General features: G+C 42.4%; 2 protein-coding genes, 1 non-coding gene and 1 pseudogene across 4 annotated transcripts; all 4 read left to right on the top strand.

Moving 5' to 3' along the window:
• Positions 1 to 7,189: 7,189 nt before the first annotated feature.
• On the top strand, positions 7,190 to 7,895 carry LOC136495912 (thaumatin-like protein 1). The gene is made up of 2 exons (XM_066491698.1): positions 7,190 to 7,602; positions 7,670 to 7,895. The coding sequence occupies exons 1-2, from the start codon at positions 7,190 to 7,192 to the stop codon at positions 7,893 to 7,895; spliced, it is 639 nt and encodes a 212-aa protein (XP_066347795.1).
• Positions 7,896 to 8,568: 673 nt separating this feature from the next.
• On the top strand, positions 8,569 to 19,933 carry LOC136496429 (uncharacterized; annotated as a pseudogene).
• A 2,028-nt stretch (positions 19,934 to 21,961) lies between these two features.
• On the top strand, positions 21,962 to 24,323 carry LOC136496478 (uncharacterized). Of its 2 annotated transcripts, none has more exons than XM_066492169.1 (5): positions 21,962 to 22,207; positions 22,434 to 22,535; positions 23,275 to 23,425; positions 23,562 to 23,608; positions 23,843 to 24,323. In XM_066492169.1, the coding sequence occupies exons 1-5, from the start codon at positions 22,112 to 22,114 to the stop codon at positions 24,047 to 24,049; spliced, it is 603 nt and encodes a 200-aa protein (XP_066348266.1). In that variant the 5' UTR covers positions 21,962 to 22,111; the 3' UTR covers positions 24,050 to 24,323. The 2 variants fall into 2 exon arrangements, with proteins under 2 accessions (XP_066348266.1, XP_066348267.1); XM_066492170.1 differs by having other exon boundaries at positions 23,848 to 24,035.
• Positions 24,324 to 26,031: 1,708 nt separating this feature from the next.
• Positions 26,032 to 26,105, top strand: TRNAV-CAC (transfer RNA valine (anticodon CAC)). The gene has a single exon. It is a non-coding gene; the product is annotated as a tRNA-Val (tRNA).
• The last annotated feature ends 1,297 nt before the right edge of the window (positions 26,106 to 27,402 follow it).

Raw genomic sequence — 27,402 nt, 5'->3', positions numbered from 1 at the left:
TGTGGTTTTTCGATTAGGCTAACTTTGCTCGTAGCTTGATGTGCGAAAGCGATATCCATTCATGTCATAACTGGTAAATGACTTCACCTTATAAGCAAAGCCATTGGCAACCTGTCTCAACTCGGCCGTCATGGACACATTGGTTTGGCCCTGCAAGCTCGAGCAAGATAGATCGTTTTATATTTCACATGTACAAGCAACTTAGAATGTGAAAGTACAAGATAAATTGGATGGTACCTTCTTTTTGAACCAAGAAATGAAGTCGGGGCTCCCATTTCCAGCACCCTATCTAAGAAGGGTATCCCATTCTAGAGGGGTAGGTTCCCTTTATCGATGCCAGGTTTGACGACGAAATTCCCTGTAGCAACAAGACAAAAAGGGGTTGGCCAATGAGTGATGACGTTATGAATCAAGTTCGTTGAGAACTTACCCCAAGTATGGCTCGACTTTGTCAAGGTTGATCAACACATATAGCATGATACTACGCCACTCTTTAGGTTGCAACACTTTGGTGGTCGATGCACTTGTGCTTCTGAGTTGCCCTCGAAAAAGGCTGAGGTTCGATTCATTTTCCCCAGCATTGTAACGAGGGGGAGGATTATAGGATGCTAGGAAGGTTTTTAGCGTAGTATGTTGTTGTGAAGTTTGACACCTCCTCTAGAACGGATGCCTCTGCAATGGAAGCCTCAATTCTAGGCTTTATTTCTACATTTTTTTCGAAGAACCTTTAGACATCTCTCGATTGGATAGCACCAATGGAATTGCATGGGCCCCGTCATTCATGCCTCATTCGAGAGGTGCAAAATCAAATGCTGCATCGGCAAGAAGAAGCTGGAGGGAAAGATCTTCTCCAACCTACAGAGTAACAAAGGTGCCGCTCTCTCCAAGTCATCAATCACGGTTTGAGATAACTCCTTGGCATACAGTTGGCGGAAGAAATAGCTCAACTCTGCCAACACTAGCCAGACATTCTCAGGGACAAAGCCTCGAACCATAGCTGGAAGAAGCCTCTCAATCCATATGTGGTAGTCATGACTCTTCATTCCTAGGACTCGCAGAGTAGATAAGTTCACTCCCCTCCTCAGATTCGCTGCATATCCATCAGGGAACATTAACCTCTGGATCCATTCAAGTACTTTTCTCCTTTGGTCTCTGCTCAAGACAAAATTAGCCTTAGGCCTTATCCATTTCTTGCCGACTCTAGGAGGACGCATATGTTGATTTGGTCTATCACATAATGCTGCCAGGTCGACTCTAGCCTTAGGGTTGTCTTTGGACTTATCAGGAATGTCCATGAGTGTAGCCCAAAGTGCCTCAGCGAACATTCTTTTAGTGTGCATTATATCAATGGTATGTGGCAAGAGAAGATCATTAAAATAGGGGAGCCTCGTCAAGCCCGACTTATGTGTCCACATATGTTGCTCACCATATCCCACAAAACCACCTCCTTCATTGGCCACGAGAGCATCTATCTGAGCATGAACCTCGGCACCAGTCATCATGTGTGGTGGAGGATTTGTCTCTATGACACCTTTTGTGAAGTTCTTTATGTCTTGTCTAAAAGGATGGTCCATAGGGAGGAATTGACGATGTTTGTCGAATGACGAATACTTGCCACCCTTCTGCAACCAAATGAACCTTAGAGCTGCCTTGCATACTGGGCATGGGAACTTCCCATGAATGCACCACGCGCTGAATATCCCATATGCCAAGAAGTCATGCATGGAGTACTGGTACCAAACACGCATTTTGAAGTTTCTCTTTGTAGCCCGATCGTATGTCCATACCCCGTCCTCCCAAGCAAGGATCAATTCATCAATAAGAGGCTCCATGTACACACCCATGTTATTCCCCGGATGTCCAGGAATTATCAATGACAAAAAGATGTTCTGTCGTTGAAGGAGGACGCCGGGGGGGGAGATTGAGGGGGATAACGAAGATGGGCCAACAAGTGTACGGAGCAGACATCTGACCATAAGGATTGAACCCATCTGTTGCCAGCGCAACACGTACATTACGAGCCTCTTCAGCTTTGTCATTATGAATGCGATCAAAGTGGGTCCATGCTTTACCATCGGAGGGATGTACCATCTTATCTGGATTGTATCGTTTGCCCTCTTTGTGCCATCTCATCTGTTTCTCGGATTCCTCGATCATATATAGATGTTGCATCCTTGGTAAGAACAGAAGGTACCGAAGGACTTTCAACGGGATAGAAAGCTGCCTCTTCTGGCCATCACCAGAGTCAACCTCAAGGTACCTAGAGGATTCACACTTTGGACAGTATTTTGCATCCTTGTGATCTTTCCTAAATAGGACACACCCCTTCGGACAAGCATCTATCTGGTCATACGGCATTTTAAGTGCACGAAGCACTTTTTGAGACTCGTACATGCTCTTTGGTAGAATGTGGCCCTCAGGAAGCAGGCTGCCAATGAGGGCCAACATACCATCGTAGGCTTCTCGACCCTAGGCTAAACTGGGACTTGAACCCCATTACACGTCCAATGGCATCTAGTTGAGAAACCGTTGTCCTATCATGCAGGGGTTTCTATGCTGACTCCATCATGTCGTAGAATGCCTTTGTTGTTGCATCCATCTCCTCCAACCTACGTCCTTCAACATATTGTGCTTCGTGAAAGTCATCTAACATGTCCGCTACCCCGACATCAGCATCAAAACCCTCCAGATGTGGTCTCAGCTACCTCCTCTCTCATACGATGGCCTTCACCATGGTGGACCCACCAGGTATAGTTCAGCGTGAACCCATTATTCACTAGATGTTTACCCACATTCACCTTGTTTTGCCTTTTTCTGTTTGCACATTTGCTGTAGGGACACAAAGCTTTAATAGGTCTGCCACCAGCCTCGCCAAAAGCTGACTCCAAGAACTCATCCGTTTTGCACATCCATTCTTTGGTGAAATCAACCTTGCTTTTGTGGCCTGTGTACATCCACTCACAGGTCCATCCATCCTCTAACATATGTATCAGCGAGTAATATAAGCATCAATTGCATCTACACGGTGTTCCTACCATCTAATAGATGAGGATAGGTCCTAATCCCACCCACGGATGCGTACATGAGATTAGTTTTCATGATCTACTCCTATCTAAGAATGAATTTCGGTAGCACCTACCCGTTGTTCTCCAAATACATGTCCTGACAAGGAGAGTGTATCCGGAGAACAACAGGGAGGTGATACCGAAACTCTATCTCGGATAGGAGTAGACCATGAAAACTAATCCATCTACGCATGCCGTGGGCTGTCCAAAAAAACGTGGACAATTCGAAATACATACGGTTATCTATATGCAAAGATTTACATACCTCCAACCGTATGTATTTCGAACGGGAGACGCCTAACTGGGCTTCGCCACCTACAACCATGATACGGAAAGAGGGGTTATACCTAAGGTGGCAGTGGAGTCAGGCTAGCGGGGCCATGGAGGGTCGGTGCAGTGGTGAGGCGACGCGGTGCAGGCAGACCGACACCGGTGAGGAAGACGATCGGGGTCGCCTCTGCTCCTTTCTCACCTTCTTTTTCCTGCAAATAAAAACAAAACGAATTAAGACGTCTAAAAATTTCGGCAGCACCTCCCCTGTACGGTGAGATTCTCAAAACCTGCAATGAACCAACGGCACGATGGCCGCTAAACACATATATATCAAGGGAAGCAATTACATCTACTAACACAACAACAAATGCTTCCTATGCTCGGAAAAACCCCTACAAACAAGGCCTGACAAAACTCTGGAAATTCAGCCAACAGCAGCAGTGCTGATTCAACTTTTGTATCTTTTAATACACAAATGCTATGGTAGAAAAGAAATACATTTATGGAATCTATGGAGCAACCCCTATAACCTTTGTATAGAAACTTTATTTTTTATCATGCCTTTAAGAAGGCATAAACTGCAAATGAAAGCAGAAGTCATTATCTGCCCGAAAATCAGGAAAGCAAACTTAATATTTTTATATCTCGAAATCCTTATGTCAAAATATCTTGAAACTTTACCGGATTATAGATCAATCCATTATCTACAACTTTGGTATTATTCCAATTTGCATCAAAGGTCATCAGGATGCCCAAAATCATGACGAACCTTAACTGAAACTTTTACTGATGAAACATGACAGAGAACTTCAGAAACTCATAGCTGGAGTTCTAGCCAACCAAAACTATTGTTCTTTAATAATTTGGAAAGCTCAAGAAAAACACTACAACTCCCTAGTTATCAACAAAAGCTAGTTTTGATGCTAACATGGTCAGAAAACACCAAACTTCAGATCTGTTCAGCATGCAGTCCAAACCTGACAGCGAACTTTGAAAATTCATAGCTCTCAAACCTGATGGGATAAAATCATGATATTTACCAATCCAGAAAGCTAATGAAAAGTACTACAAATCTCTTATAATTTCTAGAGTCCCATAATGCCTCTATGTTTTCTCCAAAAACCCCTAGATCCAGTTCTGTCCAGACTTCGTCAGGGAAAAGCTGCTTGCTTAGAAAAATCATAACTCCCAAACTACTAATGCTAAAATCATGAAATTTCACAGGCAAACAGATCTGAAGGTCCTCTACAACTTCCTTATTATCAACTTGTTGAGGAAAAATCGTTTAGGTCAATTAAACCACACGAACAGCAGCACTGCTCGAGCTACAGGGCAGCAGACCCTAGGTTGACATCCAAATGGTGTCCCCCCCCCCACAAACACTAATCCCCATGACCAAGAACCATCTAAACACCTCAATTAGAAGACCTAACAGAAGAATCGCCTCACCTTGGCTACCCCCAAAGCTAGGGCAGCGAGAAATGGTGGGGAAGAAGTCGATCTACATGGGAGATGCACCTCTTCTTACTCCTCTTGCATGTCGTGGAAGACCTCTAGGTGCAGCAGTTTGGCTCGGAGTTGCTCAAGGACAGAGATCGACCATGGGAAAGCTTCTCCTTGTCTTGAAGTTGAAGATGACCATGGGGCTTTATCTTCCCCAACTTCGGCGAGGTGGTGGCGTGGTAGAGCTCCTCCGGCGAGCTGCAGCAGTGGGAGGGGCGTCCTCCTCTTCCTCTTCCTCTTCCTCTTCTCTTCTCCCTTCTCCTCTCCTTTCTCCTCTCTCTTCTCTGGTTGCCAACGTGAATGAGAGATGGGAGAGAGAGGGATGGCTGCTGGTGGTGTATTATGTGTGGAAGAGGTGCTGATGTGTGGGGCCATGGTGGGTGTGTGAGAGGGGGGGCGGCTTGGGCCAGGAAAGGGCTGGTTGGGCCTTGCCCCTCTCAATTTTTTTGGGCGATACACCGGTAGTACCGGCTGTACATCGGTACTACAGGTCTTCACAACTGAGCCAGTTTTTGACTTACCGGTAGTACCGGTACTCTACCGGTAGTACCGGCCTGAACGGTAGTACCGGAAGTTCATCGGTACTACAGGTCTTCACAGTTGTGCTGGTTTTTGGCCTAGCGGTAGTACCGGTCTTCTACCGGTAGTACCGACCAGGTCAAGTAGTACCGGTCTTCTACTGATTTGCCTAATGTCCTAGATCTGACACTGGGCAAATATGAATGTTTTTGAACTATGAATTTTTTTTAAATAAAAAAACACTCAAACAATATAAACTGAAAATTAACTTTGCCGAGTGTCGATAACCCAACACTAGGCAAACACTATAAAAAATAAGTTTGCCTAGTGTCTTCCATGAGACACTAGGCAAAGAGGCCAGTTTGCCTAGTGTCTAGCTGGCACACTAGGCAAACTTATTTTTTTTTTCAATTTTGATCTTCAAACTTTTTATCGAGCCTCCCTACATAAAATGAGACTACATGTTGAAAGTTGGCACAATTTTATGAAATTTTGCTATATTTCTTTAGTTTATTTAATTTCTTTGAATTTTTTCGACAAATGCAAATTTGAACTGCAAGTGTGTCGAATAATGGCAATTCATGAATGCAAAAATGATATTCATGTTAGTAAGTGTTAGTTGAGGCCGTATCCAGAAACAGACCAAAAATTTCACACATCTTCACGTCGAGACATGACCACAAACTTGCGAGCAAATAGTTTTTAAATTCTATTAAATGAAAACGGAGTCTGAAATTCATGAAACTTGTCGACAAGTCAAGATATCGCATGCGGGTGCCGATGTGCTCGTATGTGGAGATGTTAGGGTTTCTAAGCATCATACGTGACGATGTGCTCGAAATCTTTTTAAATTTTTATCATGGCACCCGCATGCGATATCTTGACTTGTCGACAAGTTTCATGAATTTCAGACTCCGTTTTCATTTAATAGAATTTAAAAACTATTTGCTCGCAAGTTCGTGGTCATGTCTCGACGTGAAGATATGTGAAATTTTTGGTTTGTTTCTGGATACGGCCTCAACTAACACTTACTAACATGAATATCATTTTGCATTCATGAATTGCCATTATTCGCCACACTTGCAGTTCAAATTTGCATTTGTCGAAAAAAATTCAAAGAAATTAAATAAACTAAAGAAATATAGCAAAATTTCATAAAATTGTGCCAACTTTCAACATGTTGGTCAAGGTATAGTAGGAAAGCTACAGAAAAAAATTGGAAGCTAAAATCAAAAAAAGAAAAAATATTTTGCCTAGTGTCTCTGTAAGACACTAGGCAAACTGGCCAGTTTGCCTAGTGTTGTCCGGAGACACTAGGCAAAGTTCTAATTTTGTCGAGTGTTAACGGAAGACACTCGGCAAAATGGTAACGGCGGTTGCCCTCCGGCAGCCTTTGCCGAGTGTGATGGTATGCCTAGTATTGACACTAGGCAAAATGGTCATTTACCGAGTGGATTTCTTTGCCTAGTGTCGACACTCGGCAAATCGTTATTTTGCCTAGTGCCTTTATTTTGCCGAGTGCTCCGGGGTCTAACACTCGGCAAACAAGCTCTTTGCCTGGTGTCCGACGATTGGCACTAGGCAAACCATTAAATACTAGGCAAATCTCAGTTTTCCAGTAGTGATCCGATTCGTCATTCGCAAAAAAAAAACGATTATTATGTTATAATCAGTTTCTTTGGTCCCGTTCGCTGGTCTGAAACTTGGCTGAAACTGGCTGAAAAACACTGTTCCGGCTGAATTATTGTGAGAAAAAAACACTGTTCCGGCTAAAAAAAAGCCGAACAAACTATTTTTAAGACAAGCGAACGGGGCCATGTGTTGGTGCAATGGTGCTAATGCTGCTGCCTGTGCTTTGGTGTCCGGATTCAGATGATTTTGCGGCGTCGGCGGACGAGCAACATGACATCTTGAACATAAAAAACAACTGCAGCTTCAGCGTGGCGCCGGTGATCGCCCCTAAACCGGGCTCGTCGCCGCTAGACTTCACCCCCTACCAGTTCATGGGGTACGATTACCTCGAGAACATCGCGTTGCCACACAGGTGGTCCGGTCTCATCTGGGACCGCACCGACTGCTCCACCGACGGCAGCGGCAAGTTCACGTGCGCCACGGGCGACTGCGGCTCCGGGCGTCTGGGGTGCGACAGGGGCGCCAGGCCCGCGCCGGCGGCCACGGTCGCCGTGCTCGCTCTCGGCGGCAAAGGTGGCACGGACACCTACCACATCAGCGTCGCCGACGGGTACAACCTACGACACGAGCCATGGCGGCCAGTGCGCTCCGACTCAGTGCGTGGTGGACCTCGACAGCGCGTGCCCGGCCGACCAGCAGATGAAGGCGTCCGACGGCCGTGTTGTGGCGTGCAAGCCGTCGGTGAACTCCGGGCCCTCGAATATCGCGTGCACGACGGCCAACACAAACGGCCCGGCCTCCAGCAGCTCCAGCTGCGCCGTCGTCGACAACAGCTACACGGTCACCTTCTGTCCTGACAACAGCGAGTTTGAGCCTAATAATCCTAGTAGTACTAGTAACTAGTTGAGTTCTAGTATCTGTTACCTCGGTAGTACGTATGTAGGTGCATCTCAGATTGCTGATCTTTGTGCAAAATAAAGTTAGAAAAAAAAAACTGTCACTTGAACTTGAGCAAGCTTTGCAACGGCACGATAATCTTTCCATGTAAAATGGCCGTGTGCTCTAGCGTGCTATACTACCGCGCCAATGCCTGTGGTGCGACAAAATATTTGTATCACATGTGGTTTGCTTAGACCAAAAGGATTAGATACATTTTTTCATTCGAATTATTTTTCAAAACATTAATTAAAAAATTGAAGGAGAAAAAAACTGGGATCATTTTCCCAAAGTTCTCTTTGCAGTAGGAACCGAGATTAGCAAACGCTGAAAATAGCCAGGCATACGTTTTGAGGCAATTTGGCGTCCTCCTTAAATAAAACGGATGAAAGTCTTGGTCTCTCCGAACTCCAAAAGCAACTGTGCTGTATGTGTTGTCGTCGTTAATGGATTTCTATTTGGGCCCCTGCCTTGCGGTCCGGTACGAACGAGAGGCTGCGCGAGGCCACGGGCTCGGCCCTATCTGAGCTTCTAGACGGACTGGCCCATCCAGTTCTTCAGTTCAACGGCCCCCCTCCCGACCGCTTCCCTGCCTTCCACTTCACTCGCAGGCAGTCGCATCGCGGCGAGACGCTTTTGCGCCTCTCCTCTCCACCCTCCACAGTCGCAGTCCTCTCATTATCTCAGAGATCCCCCAACCTGCGACATTTCCAGCAATTTGGTCGTTTCCCACGCAAGCTGCGCGCAAGCCCATCCCACCCCGTTCCCGCGGTAGCCCACTGCTTCCCGGGAAATCCACCTCGCCCCGATCCAACCCGTCCCCGCCACCAACGCAGCCGCCGCGACGGGGTCCGACGCCCTGCCGATCTCCCGCCTCCGCCAGCGCTTCGGTGAGTGACCGCCCCTCCCGATCGGTTCCTTTGATCGGGCCGCGTCTTCCTTACCCTTCCCTCACTCTCTCCATTCCTCCGGGAATCCGTTGGTGCTGTGTTCGGGCTCTCGGTTGGTGTATTGGCGACGTGGATCGCCGCCTACGAGCTTGCGCCAGACGGTCAGAGTTGCTGGCTCTGATCTCAGGCACGGAATGGTTTGACCGGAAATGAATGCAGCGCAATCAGTTGCTAGGCCTCGCTGGTATCTGAAGTCTGAACATGGTATGGTTTTAGATGTCAGGTTTTCATATACACTTATATGAACACTTACATGACGAGTTCCATTGTAGAATTGGTGATCTAGATGAATTGTTGCCTGCAACCTTGTTGAATCTTCTAAAGCAACTACTGTGTAGTTTTCTATACAGACACCTTTAAAGTGTTGTTGATGAGACAGAATGCATATTCTAGATTCTGTGTTTTTTTTTCTTTGTTTTGTGTAGTACCTTTACAGACACCTTTAAAGTGTTGTTGATGAGACAGAATGCATATTCTAGATTCGGTGTTTTTTTTTATAGTTGGACATAGGTAATTTTTACTGTATTAACCAAGCAAGAATCAGATTAGGTTCAGGTGGGTGCATTTCCCTCTGTTCATTCCCTAAAAAGGAACAAGCAAGCTTATTCGCAATCCAGACATATCTGGATTTCAGAGAAGGCAACTGATGCAACACAGCCATGCTCAACATGGTGCAGTAGTATGTTGCGCCATTTGTTGGGTTGACTGCCCCCGATCTGTATAGCATCAGAATTGACGTTTTCATATATGAGGTGGATGATTCTTCTATTTTAAGAAGTTGTTTGCTTTATGGAGGATTGGTAATTCTATTGGTAGTATTTGAATGGCCTTTATCGAATTTATAGTCTAGTTGTGTTCTGATGATTTCATTGTGCAATTATTGGTTGCATTTGGTTCCTCATCTAAACCTCACCTAACCTTGCTGAGCAAGGATTTGATGCTTCTGCTGCTGCGTTTGGATATTTGGCTAGCTTGTTCGGTAACTTGTGCTGACAAGGATTGCCAGCATTTCCCTTGCTACCCGCAGAGAGCTAAAATGGCTGTCCTGGCCAATAAGGTGAAGCAATCTTGCCTGGGAAACAAATGGCTGTCCTGGGCTATCCTCAGGAGGAGGAAGGACATTCTACGGCACACTAATGTGCCTATTTTGTCCCCTTCATTCACTAGCACAATTGGGCAAGGACAATTTGGTTGTGAGGTTGATCATCAAAGATCTGTATGTTTCTTTTCGAAGGAAAGTTTAGCAGATTCTAATCATGCTATGGCACATTATACTTTAAATAAGCGAAAGCTTTGTCGGCTCAGTAGCGGTTTCACATGGCGTCCAACTTGTGAGGTTTCTCTTCCCACTTATGGTTCTAGAGCACAGAACTTTGTATTCCCATTGGGAGCCAGGTGTTTCCTGCAGTCGGTCCGCACCGCATCAAACACAACTGGACAGGGTTGAGTTAATATTATGGACAAGCAGAGTGAGGATGAGAAGCAGAAGCAACAAAAAAAGGAGGCATCCCCCGAAGAATGTGATCAGGCAGTGGAAGGATTAAGCACTGCAAAAGCAAAAGCAAAAGCTAAGCTGGAGGAAGTGCAAAAGGCTGACCAATCAGTGGTACAGAAATTCTGGGCAAAGCTTCTGGGTATTGGCCCTGCTTTACGACTTATTGCTTCAATGAGCAGGTCTCTGTTTCCCTCTTGAAATTGAAGCACTGCTATACCATTCTTTTTTGATCGATAGTTTTTGTCTAGATATTCAGTGTTTGATATGTATTTACTTTTGTGGGTTTAAGAGCTGATTGGGCTGCAAAGCTGAAGCATTGGAAGGATGAATTTATTTCTACACTGCAGCATTATTGGTTGGGCACTAAGCTACTCTGGGCAGATGTTAGAATCTCATCAAGGCTGTTAGTGAAACTTGCTAGTGGAAAGAGCCTCACAAGACGAGAGAGGCAGCAGCTCACACGCACAGCAGTAGATCTATTCAGGCTAGTACCTTTTGCAGTTTTTATTATCGTTCCATTCATGGAACTCTTGTTGCCAGTGTTCCTCAAGTTGTTCCCAAACATGTTGCCATCCACTTTCCAGGACAAGATGAAAGAAGAGGTTTGACCTAGAACAATGAAGCTGTCTTGCCAACAGAATTACTAAATGCTAACATGGCTCATACTGCATGCATTTTGCTCTACGCAGGAGGCCCTAAAAAGGAAACTGAAAGCAAGGATGGAATATGCAAAGTTTTTACAAGACACTGCTAAAGAAATGGCAAAGGAAGTTCAAACATCACGTAGTGGAGAAATGAAACAGACTGCTGAAGATCTGGATGAGTTCTTGAATAAGGTATCATCTTCTTGCATGCTTAGTATGTAGCTTCAAGTTTGGAACAAATACCACTAAACATTTTACATTTTTGCCTATTGGTGATATACTCAAATTTTCAACTAGGTTAGGAAAGGTGGACATGCCTCCAATGACGAAATATTGAGCTTTGCAAAGCTATTTAGTGACGAGCTGACTTTGGATAACATGAGCAGGTTTGCGCTTCATATACTTAATCCCTTGATCATTCCACTTGCCTGACCAACCTTGTTCTGCAGACCTCAACTTGTTAATATGTGTAAATACATGGGGATCCAACCTTTTGGCACAGACCACTACTTGCGATTCATGCTTCGAAAGAAACTACAAGAGTATGTCTTCCAATTACCTCGTCATGTACGTATCAGGAAGGGAAAAGATGTGATGGATGATACGAATGTACACAAATCTTTGCTTCATCTTGAGAGTAAATTTGATTGGGGGGGTGGGGGGGGGGGGGGGGGGGGGTGGGGATGGAGAGGGCAGGCTTGCCTCCATGAGGCTCCACCAGTGTCTATAGCATTAAGCATGTTTTTTCTACTGTGGTACACCGGTACTGTACTTAGTTACTACTGAAGTGAGCCTCTTGCATTAAGATCAACCAGTCAACCAGAGAATTTAGTTCTCGCACAAACCCCAAAACTCTTTCAACATCTTATTATTCAATTTAAGTATGCAAACTTATGTTTACCAGTTTATATCTATTTTCTCTTACTAGGATTAGTAGTTGCCTTCAGGAAAGGAAATATTAACTGCTTATCAAGTGTCAACCTGCTTTTCCTCTTCAATTCCTATGGCTAGCAGTAGCTACTAAAGCAGCATAGGCAGAGAGGGGGGCCCACATTTCTGTACATTTTATTATTCGATTTAAGTGTAGTGCAAACCTATGTTTACCAGTTTATATCTATCCTGCAGCAGTAAGAATGATGATAAGATGATTCAAGCTGAGGGTGTGGAGTCTCTTTCTGAATATGAGCTTCGACAAGCATGTCGTGAGCGTGGGCACCTTGGTTTGTTGTCAACAGAGGAGATGCGCCAACAGGTTTGTTCAGTGCTACTTCTACTTGGACATTGGACTCTTTTTTGGGTACCAAGTCAGACATTTGACACCCATGTCAGATTCTAGTAACCTGCCAAGTTGGGCACCCTGTCCAAGTTGAATTCCAATGCCCATGCTTGCTTGTGTCCAAATAACTCTAGGTTTGCTTGTTTTGGATTTTTTTGAGACAAGGGTCTTAAATAAATAAAACTCCGCCTATGGTGGGGCGCCTTTGGTGTCCCAGCATAGCAGGCCCCAAGTCCTGGTAAAGAAGGAGGGTTGTGTTAGGCGTGGTGAGCCAATGTAAAAACTTAGCCACTTAAATGGAGATGAAACCCGAAAGAAAATCGTTGGGGGCGTAACCCTCTTAGCGACGCGCCATATCGGAACCTGGGTATGGTGTTAAATGGGCAAGGGCCGGGTCGTCACCCCCGTGACGCGCCGTGTCGTGATCTGGGCATGGTGTCAAGTGACCAAGGATCGGGTCGTTGCTTCCTTAGTGGCATGCTACATCGGCGCCCGGGTGTAGTGAAAAATGAGCAAGGGTCTTCGCATCTGAGTCGACGGGTGCGAAGGGTAAGGAAGCTAGTCGAACCAACTAGGATCCGTTTAGGTAGTTGGAATGTAGGGTCACTTACAGGTAAGTTAAGAGAATTAGTTGATACCGCGACTAGGAGACGTGTAAATATATTATGCGTTCAAGAGACTAAATGGAAGGGTCAGAAGGCGAAGGAGGTGGACAATACATGTTTCAAGCTTTGGTACACAGGGACAGTCGCGAATAGAAATGGAGTAGGAGTTTTGATTGATAAGAGCCTCAAGAATGGTGTGGTGGGAGTGAGAAGGCAAGGAGATAAGATTATCTTAGTCAAGCTTGTCGTTGGTGATATGGTCTTGAACGTAATTAGTGCGTATGCCCTCCAAGTAGGCCTCGACGAGAGTGCTAAGAGACAGTTCTGGGAAGACTTAGATGGCCTGGTTAGAGCTATACCTAGTAGTGAGAAGCTTTTTATAGGAGGAGATATTAATGGGCATGTAGGTACTACAAGCGCAGGTTTCGAGGCAGTTCATGGAGGTTTTGGGTATGGTAGTAGGAATTAGGAGGGGGAGGAAGTTCTGGACTTCGTGGTAGCTTTTGACCTGATGATAGCCAACACTTTCTTTAGAAAGAGAGGATCTCATCCAGTGACATTTAGTAGCGGACAACACTGTAGCCAGATTGACTTTGTCCTCGCAAGAAGAAAGGACAAACGAGCATGCTTGGATTGCAAGGTGATACCAGGGGAGTGTGTTGTTTCTCAACATAAGCTTTTGGTGGCAGATTTTCGTTTTCAGGTGCGTGCCCGTAGGGATAAACAAGCTAAGATTGAAAGAATAAAGTGGTGGAAACTGAAAGGGGAGACGTCAGAGGTATTTAGGGAAAGGGTTATCAAAGAGGGCTCTTGGAAGGAAGAAAACGACATAAACAACATGTGGGACAAGATGGCAACCAACATTCGGAAGGTAGCCTTAGAGGTGTGTGAAGTAACCAAAGGAATGGGACGCGAGGCTAAAGATACTTGGTGGTGGAACGAGGAAGTCCAAAGGGCTATTAAGGAGAAGAAAGAATGCTATTGACGCTTGTACCATAACAGGAGTGTGGACAACATAGAGAAGTACAAGGTGGCAAAGAAGACTGCAAAGCGAACTGTAAGTGTGGCAAAGGGTAGAGCGTACGAGGATCTTTACCAACATTTGAGTACGAAGGAAGGAGAGAAGGACATTTATAGGATGGCTAGGGTTCGTGAGAGAAAGACACGGGACTTCAACCAAGTTAAGTGCATTAAGGATGAAAGGGAGCATCTCTTGGTGAAGGAGGATGAGATCCGACATCGATGGCAAGAGTATTTTGACAAATTGTTCAATGGTGAGAATATGGACACAACCTTTCAGTTGGATGATTCTTTTGATGACACCAATAGGCGCTTTGTGCGGAGAATCCAAGAATCTGAGGTCAGAGAGGCGTTGAAAAGGATGAAAGGAGGTAAGGCGATGGGACTGGATGGTATCCCAATCGAGGTGTGGAGATGCCTCGGGGACATAGCTGTAGTATGGCTAACCAAGCTGTTCAACCATATTTTTCGATCGAACAAGATGCCTGATGAGTGGAGGAGAAGTATATTGGTACCGATCTACAAGAATAAAGGGGATATTCAAAGTTGTACAAATTACCGGGGAATTAAGTTGATGAGTCATACTATGAAGCTATGGGAGAGAGTTATCGAGCATCGCTTGAGAGCAATAACGCGGGTCTCTATGAACCAATTTGGTTTTATGCCCGGAAGGTCAACCATGGAAGCCATTTTCTTAATAAGACAAGTTATGGAGCGGTATAGGGAGAAGAAGAAGGACCTACATATGGTTTTCATTGACTTGGAGAAGGCTTATGATAAAATACCAAGGAATGTTATGTGGTGGGCTTTGGACAAACATAAAGTCCCAACGAAGTACGTCGGGCTCATTAAGGACATGTACAACAATGTTGTGACTTAGAGTTCGAACAAGTGATGGAGACACGGATGACTTCCCAATTAGGATAGGACTACATCAAGGGTCAGCTTTGAGCCCTTATTTGTTTGCTTTAGTGATGGATGAGGTCACAAGGGACATACAAGGGGACATTCCTTGGTGTATGCTTTTCGCGGACGATGTAGTGCTAGTTGATGAAAGCCGGACAGGAGTGAATCAGAAACTGGAGTTATGGCGGGAGACTTTGGAGTCCAAAGATTTTAGACTCAGTAGAACTAAAACTGAGTATATGAGATGTGACTTCGGCATTACTACTCGGGAGGAGGAAGATGTTAGTTTGGAAGGTCAAGTAGTGCCTAGGAAGGATACCTTTCGATATTTAGGATCAATGCTACAGAGGGACGGGGATATTGATGAAGATGTTAGCCATAGAATCAAAGTAGGGTGGATGAAGTGGCGGCAAGCGTCTGGTGTTCTATGTGACAAAAGGGTACCACAGAAGCTAAAAGGCAAGTTTTATAGGACAGCGATTAGACCTGCTATGTTGTATGGTGCAGAATGTTGGCCTACGAAAAGACGACATGTTCAACAGCTAAGTGTCGCGGAAATGCGTATGTTGCGTTGGATTTGCGGTCATACAAGAAGGGATCGAGTTCGGAACGATGATATACGTGAGAGATTAGGGGTACCACCAATTGAAGAAAAGCTTGTCCAACACCGGTTGAGATGGTTTGGACATGTGCAACGGAGACCTCCAGATGCACCGGTGCGTAGTGGAATCCTAAGTCAGGATAGTAACGTGAAGAGAGGCAGAGGAAGACCGAAGTTGACTTGGGTAGAGGCAATAAAAGGAGACTTGAAAGGATGGAATATACCCAAAGACTTAGCCTTAGATAGGAGTGCTCGGAAGACAGCTATTCACGTGCCTGAACCTTGATTGCTTCTGTTGGGTTTCAACTCTAGCCTACCCCAACTTGTTTGGGACTTAAAGGCTTTGTTGTTGTTGTTGTTGTAAGGGTCTTAAATAAATAAAACATGTCTGGTGATTACTTTTGGTGGCTTGGTGGTTCAACAGATGTTCATGCATTCATACTTTAGTAGTTTATTTTGTTAATCACCTTGAATACCTGGAATTAAAGTCTCTGTGATGTTTCACATGTATTTTACATAAAGTTCCTGTCCCATTCAGTGTTGATACACAAATTGTGGCCATGTCTTGTAAGTTCTGTTTCTACAACTAACTGATACTATCATGGGAATGGTAAAAGGTATATCGTGCTCTGTAGAACTTATTTGGCAAGCTTTGTTTGCTAAAACTCTGTTATAGTGCATTGAAAACTTTAATCTAGAAAATGACATAAATCCTTGAGATAAGGTAGAAGGTTTCTTTAGGCTATGTAAGTCTATGGGTATTACTTTGCAAGAATTGGATCTGCTTCAGTTAACTATTCTAAACACTTCATTTTATTCAGCTCAGAGACTGGCTGGATCTATCACTCAATCATTCTGTGCCATTGTCTCTTCTAATACTCTCAAGGTATTTTTGGTAATAAATGTCTGCCTGGCATATTACTTCCATTAGGATTCTCACTTGTGTTCAAAAAATCCTCAGAGCTTTTACTGTGTCTGGTAAAATGAAACCTGAAGAGGCCGTTGTAGCAACCTTATCTTCCCTGCCAGATGAAGTTGTCGATACAGTTGGAACTGTACTGCCTTCTGAAGATTCTGTTTCAGAGAGGAAGAGAAAATTGGAATTTCTGGAGATGCAGGAAGAACTTATCAAGGTAATATAAGCATGAGTTACTCAAATCAATATTGTTTTGAGACATAATATTGATGTAGGGGAGGGTCTTAAATAAATAAAAGTATAAAACATGTCTGGTGATTACTTTTGGTGGCTTGGTGGTTCAACAGATGTTCATGCATTCATACTTTTGTAGTAGCCCCCTGGCTCCTCTTGTCCCCCACTCCCTCTTTGTACAGTGGTGTTGTTCTTTTTATTGTTTTTTAATATAATAAAATCCTTACAGTGGGGGTCTCCCCTGCTGTATTTAAAGTTCAAAAAAAGCATGAGTCACTCAAATCAATATTTATATGAGGAAGCTCCATGTCTCAACTCTTAAGCAGGGCCAAGTTTTGTCAATGATGCAATTCATTATTCTTTATGGAAAATATTTTAGGGGAAACATGAAAACTATTCTTTAGTAGGCATGAGTTAAAATAGACCTGTTGTTGTTCTCGCTTTCTTGGCTGTATCACCAAACTCCCTGCTCCATGAATATTGACCCTGTTCTTTGATTGAAAGATTTTAAGATTTTAAGACCTTTTGAGTAAAATATATGCCTTGAATTGAAGTTTAGCACGGATTACTGTATCTTGCCACCATCGCCACTGATCTAGCTGTTGCGTAAATTTCTTAGTCATATTGTTTAGTAATGATATAAGTTTTTGTTCACCATGTAATCACTTGCACAACTTGAAGTTGTATATTTCCTTTTTTTTTGTGTGTGCTTTATGTCCTTCAGTTGCCTAGTTTAATATGTACGTTACCTATCCTTATTTATATATTCTTTCGCTGACGAATCAGCAGAGTCATACAACTTGTCTGGGAGGTACCTCTCTCCCATTTATTCTATTCCTCTTCTTAATGAAATGACACGCAGATCTCCTGTGGCGAGAAAAAAAAAGAATCAGCAGTCTACAACTTTTCTGAGTCCCACTATAATTTTGTCAACGATAAATAGTTATTGATACTTTTGCACACCAAATAATAATCAGGAAGAGGAGAAAAGGCAAGAGAAAGAAGACAAGGCAAAACTGGAGGAGCCTAAGGCCACTGAAGAAGATTTGTGCTTTGAAGGAAATGACTGAGCCTACTGTTAAGGAGGAAGAAGAACTAAAGAAAGCGAAAACGCATGATAAGAAAGAGCAGCTTTGTAATATCAGTCAAGCATTGGCTGTGCTTGCATCTGCTTCTGTACGATCAAAGTCACTTTCTTTTGTTACCACTGTTCCAATCCTGCATTCCTAGAGAAAAAATTTACATTAACATTGAACCCTACCTTCTCCTATCTTGCAGTCTGTTACCAAGGAGCGACAAGAGTTTTTAAGCCTTGTCAACAAGGAGGTAAGCTTCGAAGTCATACTGAATATGCGCGGTCTGTTTGCATAAGTTAATATTGGATCCTCACTCATGTGGATACAGATAGAACTATATAACAATATGCTCGCAAAGGAGGGTACAGATGGTGAAGAAGAAGCCAGGAGAGCATACAAGGCTGCTAGGGAGGAATCAGACCATGCTGCAGAGGCAGCTGTGGGAGTAAAGGTCTCTTCAGCTTTGATTGATAGGGTAAGGAATTGTTTTCTTCATCTAAAGCTTTATAAATTGGCCTTAGAACTTATACTTGGAAACATCCTTATCTTAAGAAGAAACATGTATTAATACCTGTAATAGGTGATCCATATATCAGAAAATCTTGAAAGTATAGGAACTTTTGCCTTGCGGGGAGAATTCCATTACATTGGTAGAAATTTGTCATCAGGTAGCTATGAGCTCCACTTATTAGAATTATAGAATATGAATTGTAACAAACTTTTCAGTTGGGTAGAACAATGGAGGTTTGTCACCAGATACTTGTAATCAATCAGGTCCATTGTTCAGCACCTTAAGATGTATGTTTCAACTTATCAATTTAAAACATTACTGACATAATTAAAGCAAGTTAATAAACACTAATGAACATCTTTCTAGCAGCAAGTAGTTGCTAATAACTTCCTAGACAAGTAGAAAACAAGAGAATATTGTATGCTTCTATAGAAGGTATGGGCTATGTACTAGTCACTTCTGACTATTTAATCAACTTCATTTGTTTCAAAGTATATGATGAAAATATGCACACACTGTTCTGATTATGCTTTGAGTATTTTATATTGATTACGTAGTGAGGCTATTTGTTGGTAATTTTCTTTTTCTGCATTTCAGGTTGATGCTATGCTTCAAAAGTTAGAAAAGGAGATTGATGATGTTGATGCTCGAATTGGCAATCGTTGGCAGCTGCTGGATAGGTAAGCTTTTGTGCATGCTTTTATTTCGAAACATTTAGATATGCTTTGTTGCTAGTGAAGTTTCTTGGTTATATTTCTTTAACAGTTTTCTAATAAAAAAAGATAGTTGCACCAAAAGGTGCTTAAAATTCAAATGAGAGGAAATATAAACCATATGGCAGGACTGGGGGAGATGATGAGAAACTAACATTTGGCCATGTTGATGCACGCACCTAGGTTAGAATTTGATTTAGATGGTTTGTCTTAAAAACCCATTAGAGTCAACATTGCAGTCATATATCCATGTTATAACTAGTGCAACACACTTAAATTTCATGGTCACGCTTGTGCATTGTTCCTTTCATAATGTTTTGCCACCCTTGGCCATCAATATGTTCTTTTTTAAGGGACCGTGATGGCAAGGTGACTCCTGAAGAGGTGGCTGCAGCTGCAAATTATCTCAAAGACACCATAGGAGCAGAAGGTATCCAGGAGCTTATCAGCAATCTTTCTAAAGACAATGGTGCTTACATTCAACATCCCTGTCTATCATATTGATGAAAAGCATAAATTGTTTATTCTATTCTGCTATATTTCTAAGCCTTTTTTTTATATGCCTAACAGAAGGGAATATCCTTGTGGAAGACATTGTGAAGCTGGCGTCACAAATAGAGGAAAACAATGAACTTGAAGAAACGGCACGATGATTTGGAATAGCAGCCACATTCTTGGCTCTTAAAACTCGGCGGTCCATTCTTTTTCAAGGGAACCTCACATAACAAAGCTAGTTCCTGGCAGTTTCATGCAAAAATCACTAAGCAGGATGGTCATTCTTTTTGTTCTGACTGGCGGCTCCGGAGTGTATCCTGTAGCATAGCCTGCTGTTGAAAGATATTCATTTATACAGTTAGTCCCAGTGCCACCGATCGTTTGGTTAGGAATCCTGTCTGAAATGGCAACTTAAATTTCAAATGGTTGCCATGAAAATGAGAATAAGTGGCTGTACAAATCTTTCATCTATAGTCTGAATAAAAGTATAGGCATCAAATAAGTATCTGGATAAATTTCATGCTATTTGAATAAGAATGAGTTCGATTTGTTGTCTCTCCAAATCTGCTTTTTAGTGGTGATGGTTAACTACACGAATACGGTGAAGGTGATCTTGGGACGAAAGCACTGATCTTAGTAAATGTCTATGCTTGAGAAAAATATCTGTACTGTTCTGATACCTTTTACCGGCGTTTTCTGCCTTCAGGCTTCAGCTTCAAACCCTTAGCCCAAGGAATATAAACGGAAAACCCTATAGCCGCGGAGAGCAAGTAGAAGAGGGCATCGGAACAAAGGATTTGGTCGATCTTTTGCCTCTGGAGCCTGGGGTTTCCTTTATGAAAGGGAACATAGCTATTAGGCCAGTCTTAGTAGAGATTTTACGAGAGTTTTATAGATAATTAATAAGTTGTGTGGCATAGTATCAATGAGGAGAGATGATGAAGGCTGAAATGAAATAGTTTTATGGGGTTTTCGAATGAAAATTGTCTACACTGTTTCTAACTCATAAAAGTCTTGGAAACAGTGACACAAAACCCCCACATACTGGCCTTAACTATTCATGTAACTAGATGAGCCCATGGGGGCTCCAATGTTTGACGTTCCATGGTGAATAGGAGTCAAATCACCTTCTCTAGTGGTTTTGGCAAAGTGTTATTGGAGCTTGCAGAGGTAGTCATTGCCTCCTCTGACAAAAGCTTGAAGATGCCACTAGAATACCTATTATGGCAAAATTTGTTAACTCCTCGCCAGGTGTTCTATAGAGATTGTGCCCTGTTTGCTTGGCTGATAAGCCATGGCTGAAAGTATTGTTGGCTAATTTGTTGTGAGAGAAAAATATTGTTCGTTGACTAAAAAAGTACGGCTTATAAGCCAAGCGAATAGGGCGATGAGGCTAAATAAATAAAGCATTAAAAAAAGAGAAAGTTGTTTTCTGATAGAGAGTGTAGGCCTGCTTTATGAAATGAATGACCTCACGTATTCCTTGCCTATGTGGTACGTAGATTTTAGTTGAAGCATATGACTATCAACCCGCGTTGACCGTGCTCTAATAAATCTTCTTAAAAAGGTTATTAGGAGCAAAAATATATCTAGATGAGTTAGCCGTGAGACGAAATCTAACAAATACCTTGACACCCACCAAGATATATTTCCACGTCAGATATGGAGTTTGCATGCTAAAATTTAAAACAGGCTCTGTTTTTTGACCCATATAAATAAAAAGAAAAACACTTCACCCAAATAACTTGGTCCTCTTTTGGTGGTACTCCAGCTTCAAAAATATTGTGAATTTCTTGGAGCTGGTATTAGGTTGAGAGCATTTAGTTGAATTGTTTTTGTTTTTATTTAGTTTAGACTAAATATAAATATCTAAACTACTTTAATGTACTCTATAAGTTAAGATCTAACCTAGATCTAAGAGCTAGAATTATGCTAAACAAGCCCTTAAATGTACCCATAGCTCTGATTTTGTATATTTTACTTTTGGTTGAACTTTGCTAGATGTACAGATGCACCCACATCGCTGTTATCATATACGCCCTCGATACTCAAAAATAAAATTGTTTTGAATAGTGACACGGTCTCCAAAGTATAACTTTGACTTTTTGGTTTTGTAAAAATATTTATCGAAAAGTGATTATATGTATATTTTTATGAAAGTTTATTTCAAGACAAATCTATTTATATTCATATAGTTTTCGAGCCTGTTCGCTGGTTAGTTTATGGGCTGATAAGCTCGGCTGGTGCTGGTTTGTTGTGAGAGAAAAACATTGTTGGTTGGCTGATAAGCCCTGGCTGAAACCAACAAGCGAAAAGGCTGTTCACGTTTCCAAATCCAACAATGTTTAACCCAAGCCTTTCATTTTCAAGTACGGAGGGAGTATTTTATTTTTGCTCGAGCTTTGCTATACCATACAAAGCCTATCCACAAAAATAGATACTGAGATACATCGTTGGTTTCTTGTGTCATGCATAAATTTGTAAGACAACAGCAGTACTGTAGCAGTGCAGCATCAGCGGCCGAGATTAATCGCCTGGCTACGATAAAGATAAAGCCCATTCCCCGTGGCCACTGTCCCTCCTTATCACCGACCACTCAATCATAACTCACGGTCACGGCAAGCAGAGAGACGCGCACCAGACCAGCAGAAACGAAAGGGATCTCCGGTCCCCGCTCCGGCTCCTGCTCCTCCCCCTTCTGATTCCAATCTGGTCTCGCCAGGCCTCGCGGCGAGGGAGAGATGGGGAAGAACCAGGCGTACAAGGCGATGCAGCGGGCGAGGGTGGGGCCCTCGTCCGGCGCGCCCGGCGCCGCCGACGCCCCCGAAGACGGCATGGTCGGTCCCCTTCCTCTCCCCTAGCAGATCTCTGATTCCCATCCACACTTCCGAGTTCCAGGCTCGCAATCCATCCTGATCTGATTATTTCCCCGCAGCCCATTAGTATGCCAATTATATATGGTAGAGTAGGATTCCAGCTGTTGAGGAATTTTGGCTATCATCCCACTTTCAGTTTGGGTGAAAAATAAAGAAAAAGAACTTTGGCTAACGAGGGCCGTCGCAGACGGACGGTTCATTTCATTCTCCAGAGTGGCATGCGGCGCGCCTGGCCAGCCTTAACAAGACGCACACCGTAACCTGGGAGGAGTTCAAGAAGAAGCAGAAGGTACACCCGCACGTTATTTTGCTTGAGCTTTAGTAATCTGTCTCTTGCTCATGTTTACAGCTACAGCTTGCGTTCTTGCACTCCAATATTTAGTGTATCAGTAGTACTAACTACTGAGTCACCTTTGTGTTCTGCTCTTCTAACTTGCTCATCAAAAGTTATGACCAAATTTGCTCATGTTAGTTTATGTTCTGATAATGTTTATTGCCTTTCTAGATCATTTAGTAAGTTACTTTAGATGAAAATGCAACTGGCATAATTGGATATTTAGCATCCTGAAGTTTTGCCCTGGCAGTCTAGTACATGCTCATTTCATGTGCCGTCCACTTCGGTGTGACCTTCCCATAATTTAATATGTCAGACGCCATGATACATAACATTCACATCTTTCACATGTCATCGCTCAAAATAACAGTTTTCCATCATGGTTTCGATGTTTTGGCTTGGGTGATTCATATGTTGACTGTTGAGTCACTCATAAGTAGTAATTCTCAACCGTGGTGTCTTTATAGGCGAACCTTAGTAATTCCAAACAAGGCCTTTTCAGCATTTTTCAGGTTCTCAGTTTTATTTGCAACAGATTCCAGGTTTCCAGCACTCAATACCACTATTTGGTTAAGCATACTGCGCCTTTTAATGTTAGCAGCATATGTTCTTACTCCAAGGCTGTATTCTAATCGCCAAAGTTTTTTTTATAAGTAGTTCTGTAGTTGTTGATGGTATTCTTGTTCACTGTCAGGAAGAGGAACTGAAAAGGGGTGAGCTGGAGGCTGACAAAGATAAAATGATGAGGGAGTATAGAGCTCAACTGGATGCTGAAAGAGCTCAGAAGCTAGCAAATGGAAGAAATCACTCGAGCTCAAACTCAAAATCATCATCTTCGAAGAAAGGTAACGGGCTATGATAACCTGCCAAATGATAATACCTGTAATGTTAGGATCTTAGTATTTCCATCATTTGCCATTCTTCGAATAAATATATTGCATCTGTTAAATGGTTCTGCTGACAAAAGAATTTTGAAAACAGAGAGGAAGGATAAGGATGCAAAGAAAAGAAGTAAAAAGAGGAGAAAGGTATACTCTAGCTTATGACCTGCTTACTTGTGGAATTGTTGTGATCTGCCTAATGGAAATATATTTAGTTATGATAATCCTGATCTAGGTACATTAGTTTTTATTTTCAGATAGCATGAACTGAATACTTTCCTACTAGAAGAGCTTGAAGAACAAAAGATCCTTACTAAAATTAGTCTGAACAGTACATCACTTTAATTTTGTTGGGTGCACTCACATTTAAATCTTTAACAGCACAGAAGTTCATCAGAGTCAAGTTCCAGCTCATTGTCGGAATCTTCAAGCAGCGATGATGAGGATAGGGGTTCAAGGAAGTCCAGATCACGGTCGAAATCGAAGAGAACAAAGAAGGAAAAGAAGCACCGATCAAGGTCCAAGCGCAGAGACAGTGAAAGTGAGGAGGAAGGTCCAGTTCGCCTCTCCAAATTCTTTGGGAAGTAAGGGGTAGATACTGTACCCAAGACAACTTTTCAATTTTCATTTGACCATAGATTGGTGGGTTTGGATGTATCATTCAATACAGATTACTTCTGAAGGTTGAGCGGATCAGTTACCATGATGTTGTTCTCAATAGAGTGCTCAACAGTTAAGAGTGTCTGGTTAAGTTGTGTGGCTTCGTGAAACTTTGTAAGCAACTGGTAAGTCATTGTTAAATTGTTGTACCTTAGAGGATTTGATGCCAATATTTGAAATATTTGAGAAATTGAACTGCTAATAGTTATCTTAAGACTTCACATGCCCAGTCAGTGGTTTCTGTGTGTTCCGGCTATGCTCTTTTGCTATGGTGCTATTTCGTTTCGAATTTGTAAACCTTCCAGCACCTGGCATGGCGAGGAAGGTTGTGGAGGCTTTTATCAGCGAAGGGTTGCAATTTGCAAACCTATGTGTATTTATGACTTTCAAGGAAAGAAAAGAACGAGATCCTACTGAAAATTTATGTAAAGACAATGGCAAACACCGAAGGCGATCCTAAGCAGCTAGCGCAAACCAAGGCTAACATCCAAAATCTACCACCGAGAAAAACCACCACACCTGTACGGCTGTACAAGTCTCGGCTCAAGCCACTACCACATATCCAACGCCAGTGGCAACTGGCAACTCGACATCAGGGCTGAAAATCAAAATGCTACTTGCGTCAGGAAAAGCTAACTCCTCCCAACTTCTCTCTCTATTGTTCACTTTGCATCTTCAGAAAAGCCCTAGACATGTTCCATCAACCATCAGGTCGGCAACGCAACCGTATTATATGGAACAGCGCCGTTGCCTGATCTGCCCTTGTGTAAACCTGCCCGATATAAGAGATAAATGAACATGCCAAGCAAATGACCTCAGTAGGAGATCTAACTAATTTCTTTTCCAAAGCAAACATTATTCGTTGACCTCCAAAGGGCCTAGCAAATGGCAGCAAAGCCTAACCATGTAAAACTCTTCTGAGCCGTTAAGGCGTGTTGTATTAAATTTTTTTCTCCACCTTAATACAAAGACGCACAAACCTTTTGCGTGATTGAGAAAAGAAAAACATGTAAAACTGCTTTCCCTTAGGCAAATACAACTTACACCACGCTTAGAATGTGTTTTGGCGGCGATAAACGTTTTAGATTCTCAATGAATCACTTGGAACCGATTCTCGTTTTTTTGTACTAGTCTAGAGAAACATCCAAAACCTGGTTTCTCCTTATTTTAATTGTAGTTTCAAAAATCTAGCGAGCTAACCAAATGGTTCCACAAAATGATAGAAACGTTTCTGAAGAGAATCTGGATCTGAAATGTATCTATGAAATTCTGGATCTAAAACGTTTTTAGAAAAATTTGAATCCCTACCAAAGGCACCTTAGAACTGATCAAAAGATTTTGGTTTACTGTCAGCTCCAACCACAACCGACACAAGGCTCCAAAATACACATTGAGCAGCTGAACAATTAAATGGCGAATAAATTCATCTTCCTCACAATGTGTGAATTTCTTTTTTTCAAGAGTTGGCTCAGCTTGATTGTTACTCGACGTATATTTCCCACTTGTCTGAAAATTTCTCTGTGTTAATGTTTATGATTAGATGAAACATGTCAGTATTTCTATTACCCCACAAACTTCTTGTTTAGAATCTTAATGTATTAAGACAGTTCAATAAGCTCTACTAGTAGCAAAATCCTCCATATTAAATCTTTCCAAAATAACAAGACAAAGAGTCTCCAGAATCCACCAGAGGAAGCCTGTCTTTCAGATTAGCTCCATATTAAATCTTTCCAAAATAACAACACAAAGAGTCTCCAGAATCCACCAGAGGAAGCCTATCTTTCAGATTAGCTCCATATTAAATATTTTCCAAAATAACAACACAAAGAATCCACCAAAGGAAGCCTCTCTTAAAGATTAGGGTAAATAAAAACGTCAAGTAAAGATATATACTTCCACTAAACATAAATGTCTGGGTGGTGTAGTTGGTTATCACGTTAGTCTCACACACTAAAGGTCCCCAGTTCGAACCTGGGCTCAGACATATTTTTATTTTTATGTTCTTGGTCTGCATTTATCATCATCTTCTTTGTTTTCTTTTTATTCATATTTTTATTTTAATTTTTATGTTCTTGGTCTGCATTTATCATCATCTTCTTTGTTTTCTTTTTATTCCTGTTCTAGAATATTTTTATTTATTTTTTCGTTCCTGTTCTTGGTCTGCATTTATCATCTTCTTTGTTTTTCTTTTTCATTCCTGTTCTGGAATTTTTTATTTTTATTTTTTCGTTCCTGTTCTTGGTCTGCATTTATCAGCATCTTCTTTGTTTTATTTTTCATTCCTGTTCTGGAATAGTTCATTTTAGTCGGTCCTGTTCTGGGCGTAGTAGCATTCATCGGTCACCACTTTTGGTCTTTTGTTTTGGAAGCGCAATACTTCTTTTTCTTTCACCTATTTTGGGCCTAATAGCATTCATCAGTTATCACTTTTGTTTTGTTTTGTTTGGAAGTGCCATAGTTTTTTTTTCGTCTTTTTCTTTCACCTATTTTGGGCCTAGCATTCATCAGTCATCACTTTTGTTCTGTTTTGTGGAAAGTGCAATAGTCTTTTCTTCGTTCTTGTTCTAGGCCTGGTATCATTCATTCCTCATCAATCATCACTTCGGTGGGCTCCCTATGCCATTTAAAAAAAAAAAACTTTTTTCAAAAAAAGTTTAAATTTACATTTACGGGGAGATTTTTTTCGAAGAATGAGTGCCACAGATTATGGCACCGAGATAACGTGCCTCAACGTCATAGACCATAGCGGCTAGCGTCGAGAGTCCAGGCCTAGGTGGAGTAGCAGCACAACATGGCATCGATGTGGCCGGAGCTCGTCGCCATGGATCTTGGCGCCGAGCCTCAAATTAAAAGCTCCATTTAAGTGCCACATCATCCTGCCACACCACTCAGGCCTCATCTATTGTCGCCATGGCTTGTGGCGCCGATCCCTAGGGTCCAAATTTGAAAATAGGTCTCCTAGGATATAAATGTGAATATTATTTTGAAAAAAGAATTAAAAAACAAAAAAGTCGGCTCACTAAGGGGGTGTTTGATTTGGGCTGCTAAAGTTTAGCTGGTTAATTTTAATCCTATTTAGTCACTTTTTATCCAAACACTATGACTAAATGAGCATTTAGCCAATTACTCACTAAGGGTTGCTTAAATGGGACTAAAGCCTAGGTTGCCTCACCTTTTAATCACTTTGGATCAAACACCCGACTAAAAGGGACTGTCGATGTTTTACCACCGATAGCCTGCCACGGGGGTACCCGAGACAGTTGTTCGGGCTTCGGCAAATA

The sequence above is a fragment of the Miscanthus floridulus genome, chromosome 12, assembly GCF_019320115.1.
Source record: "Miscanthus floridulus cultivar M001 chromosome 12, ASM1932011v1, whole genome shotgun sequence".
Classification (NCBI taxonomy): Eukaryota; Viridiplantae; Streptophyta; class Magnoliopsida; order Poales; family Poaceae; genus Miscanthus; species Miscanthus floridulus.
Note: the sequence above shows the minus strand (reverse complement) of the source record. Positions and strands in the feature narration are given on the sequence as shown.

Coding starts and splice junctions, on each gene's coding strand:
- LOC136496478 (XM_066492169.1), top strand. CDS start 22,112: ATGGGGAAGAACCAGGCGTACAAGGCGATGCAGCGGGCGAGGGTGGGG. Junction 22,208..22,433: donor ACGCCCCCGAAGACGGCATG/GTCGGTCCCCTT, acceptor GGGCCGTCGCAG/ACGGACGGTTCATTTCATTC. Junction 23,426..23,561: donor ATCATCATCTTCGAAGAAAG/GTAACGGGCTAT, acceptor TTTTGAAAACAG/AGAGGAAGGATAAGGATGCA.
- LOC136495912 (XM_066491698.1), top strand. CDS start 7,190: ATGGTGCTAATGCTGCTGCCTGTGCTTTGGTGTCCGGATTCAGATGAT. Junction 7,603..7,669: donor CACATCAGCGTCGCCGACGG/GTACAACCTACG, acceptor GGACCTCGACAG/CGCGTGCCCGGCCGACCAGC.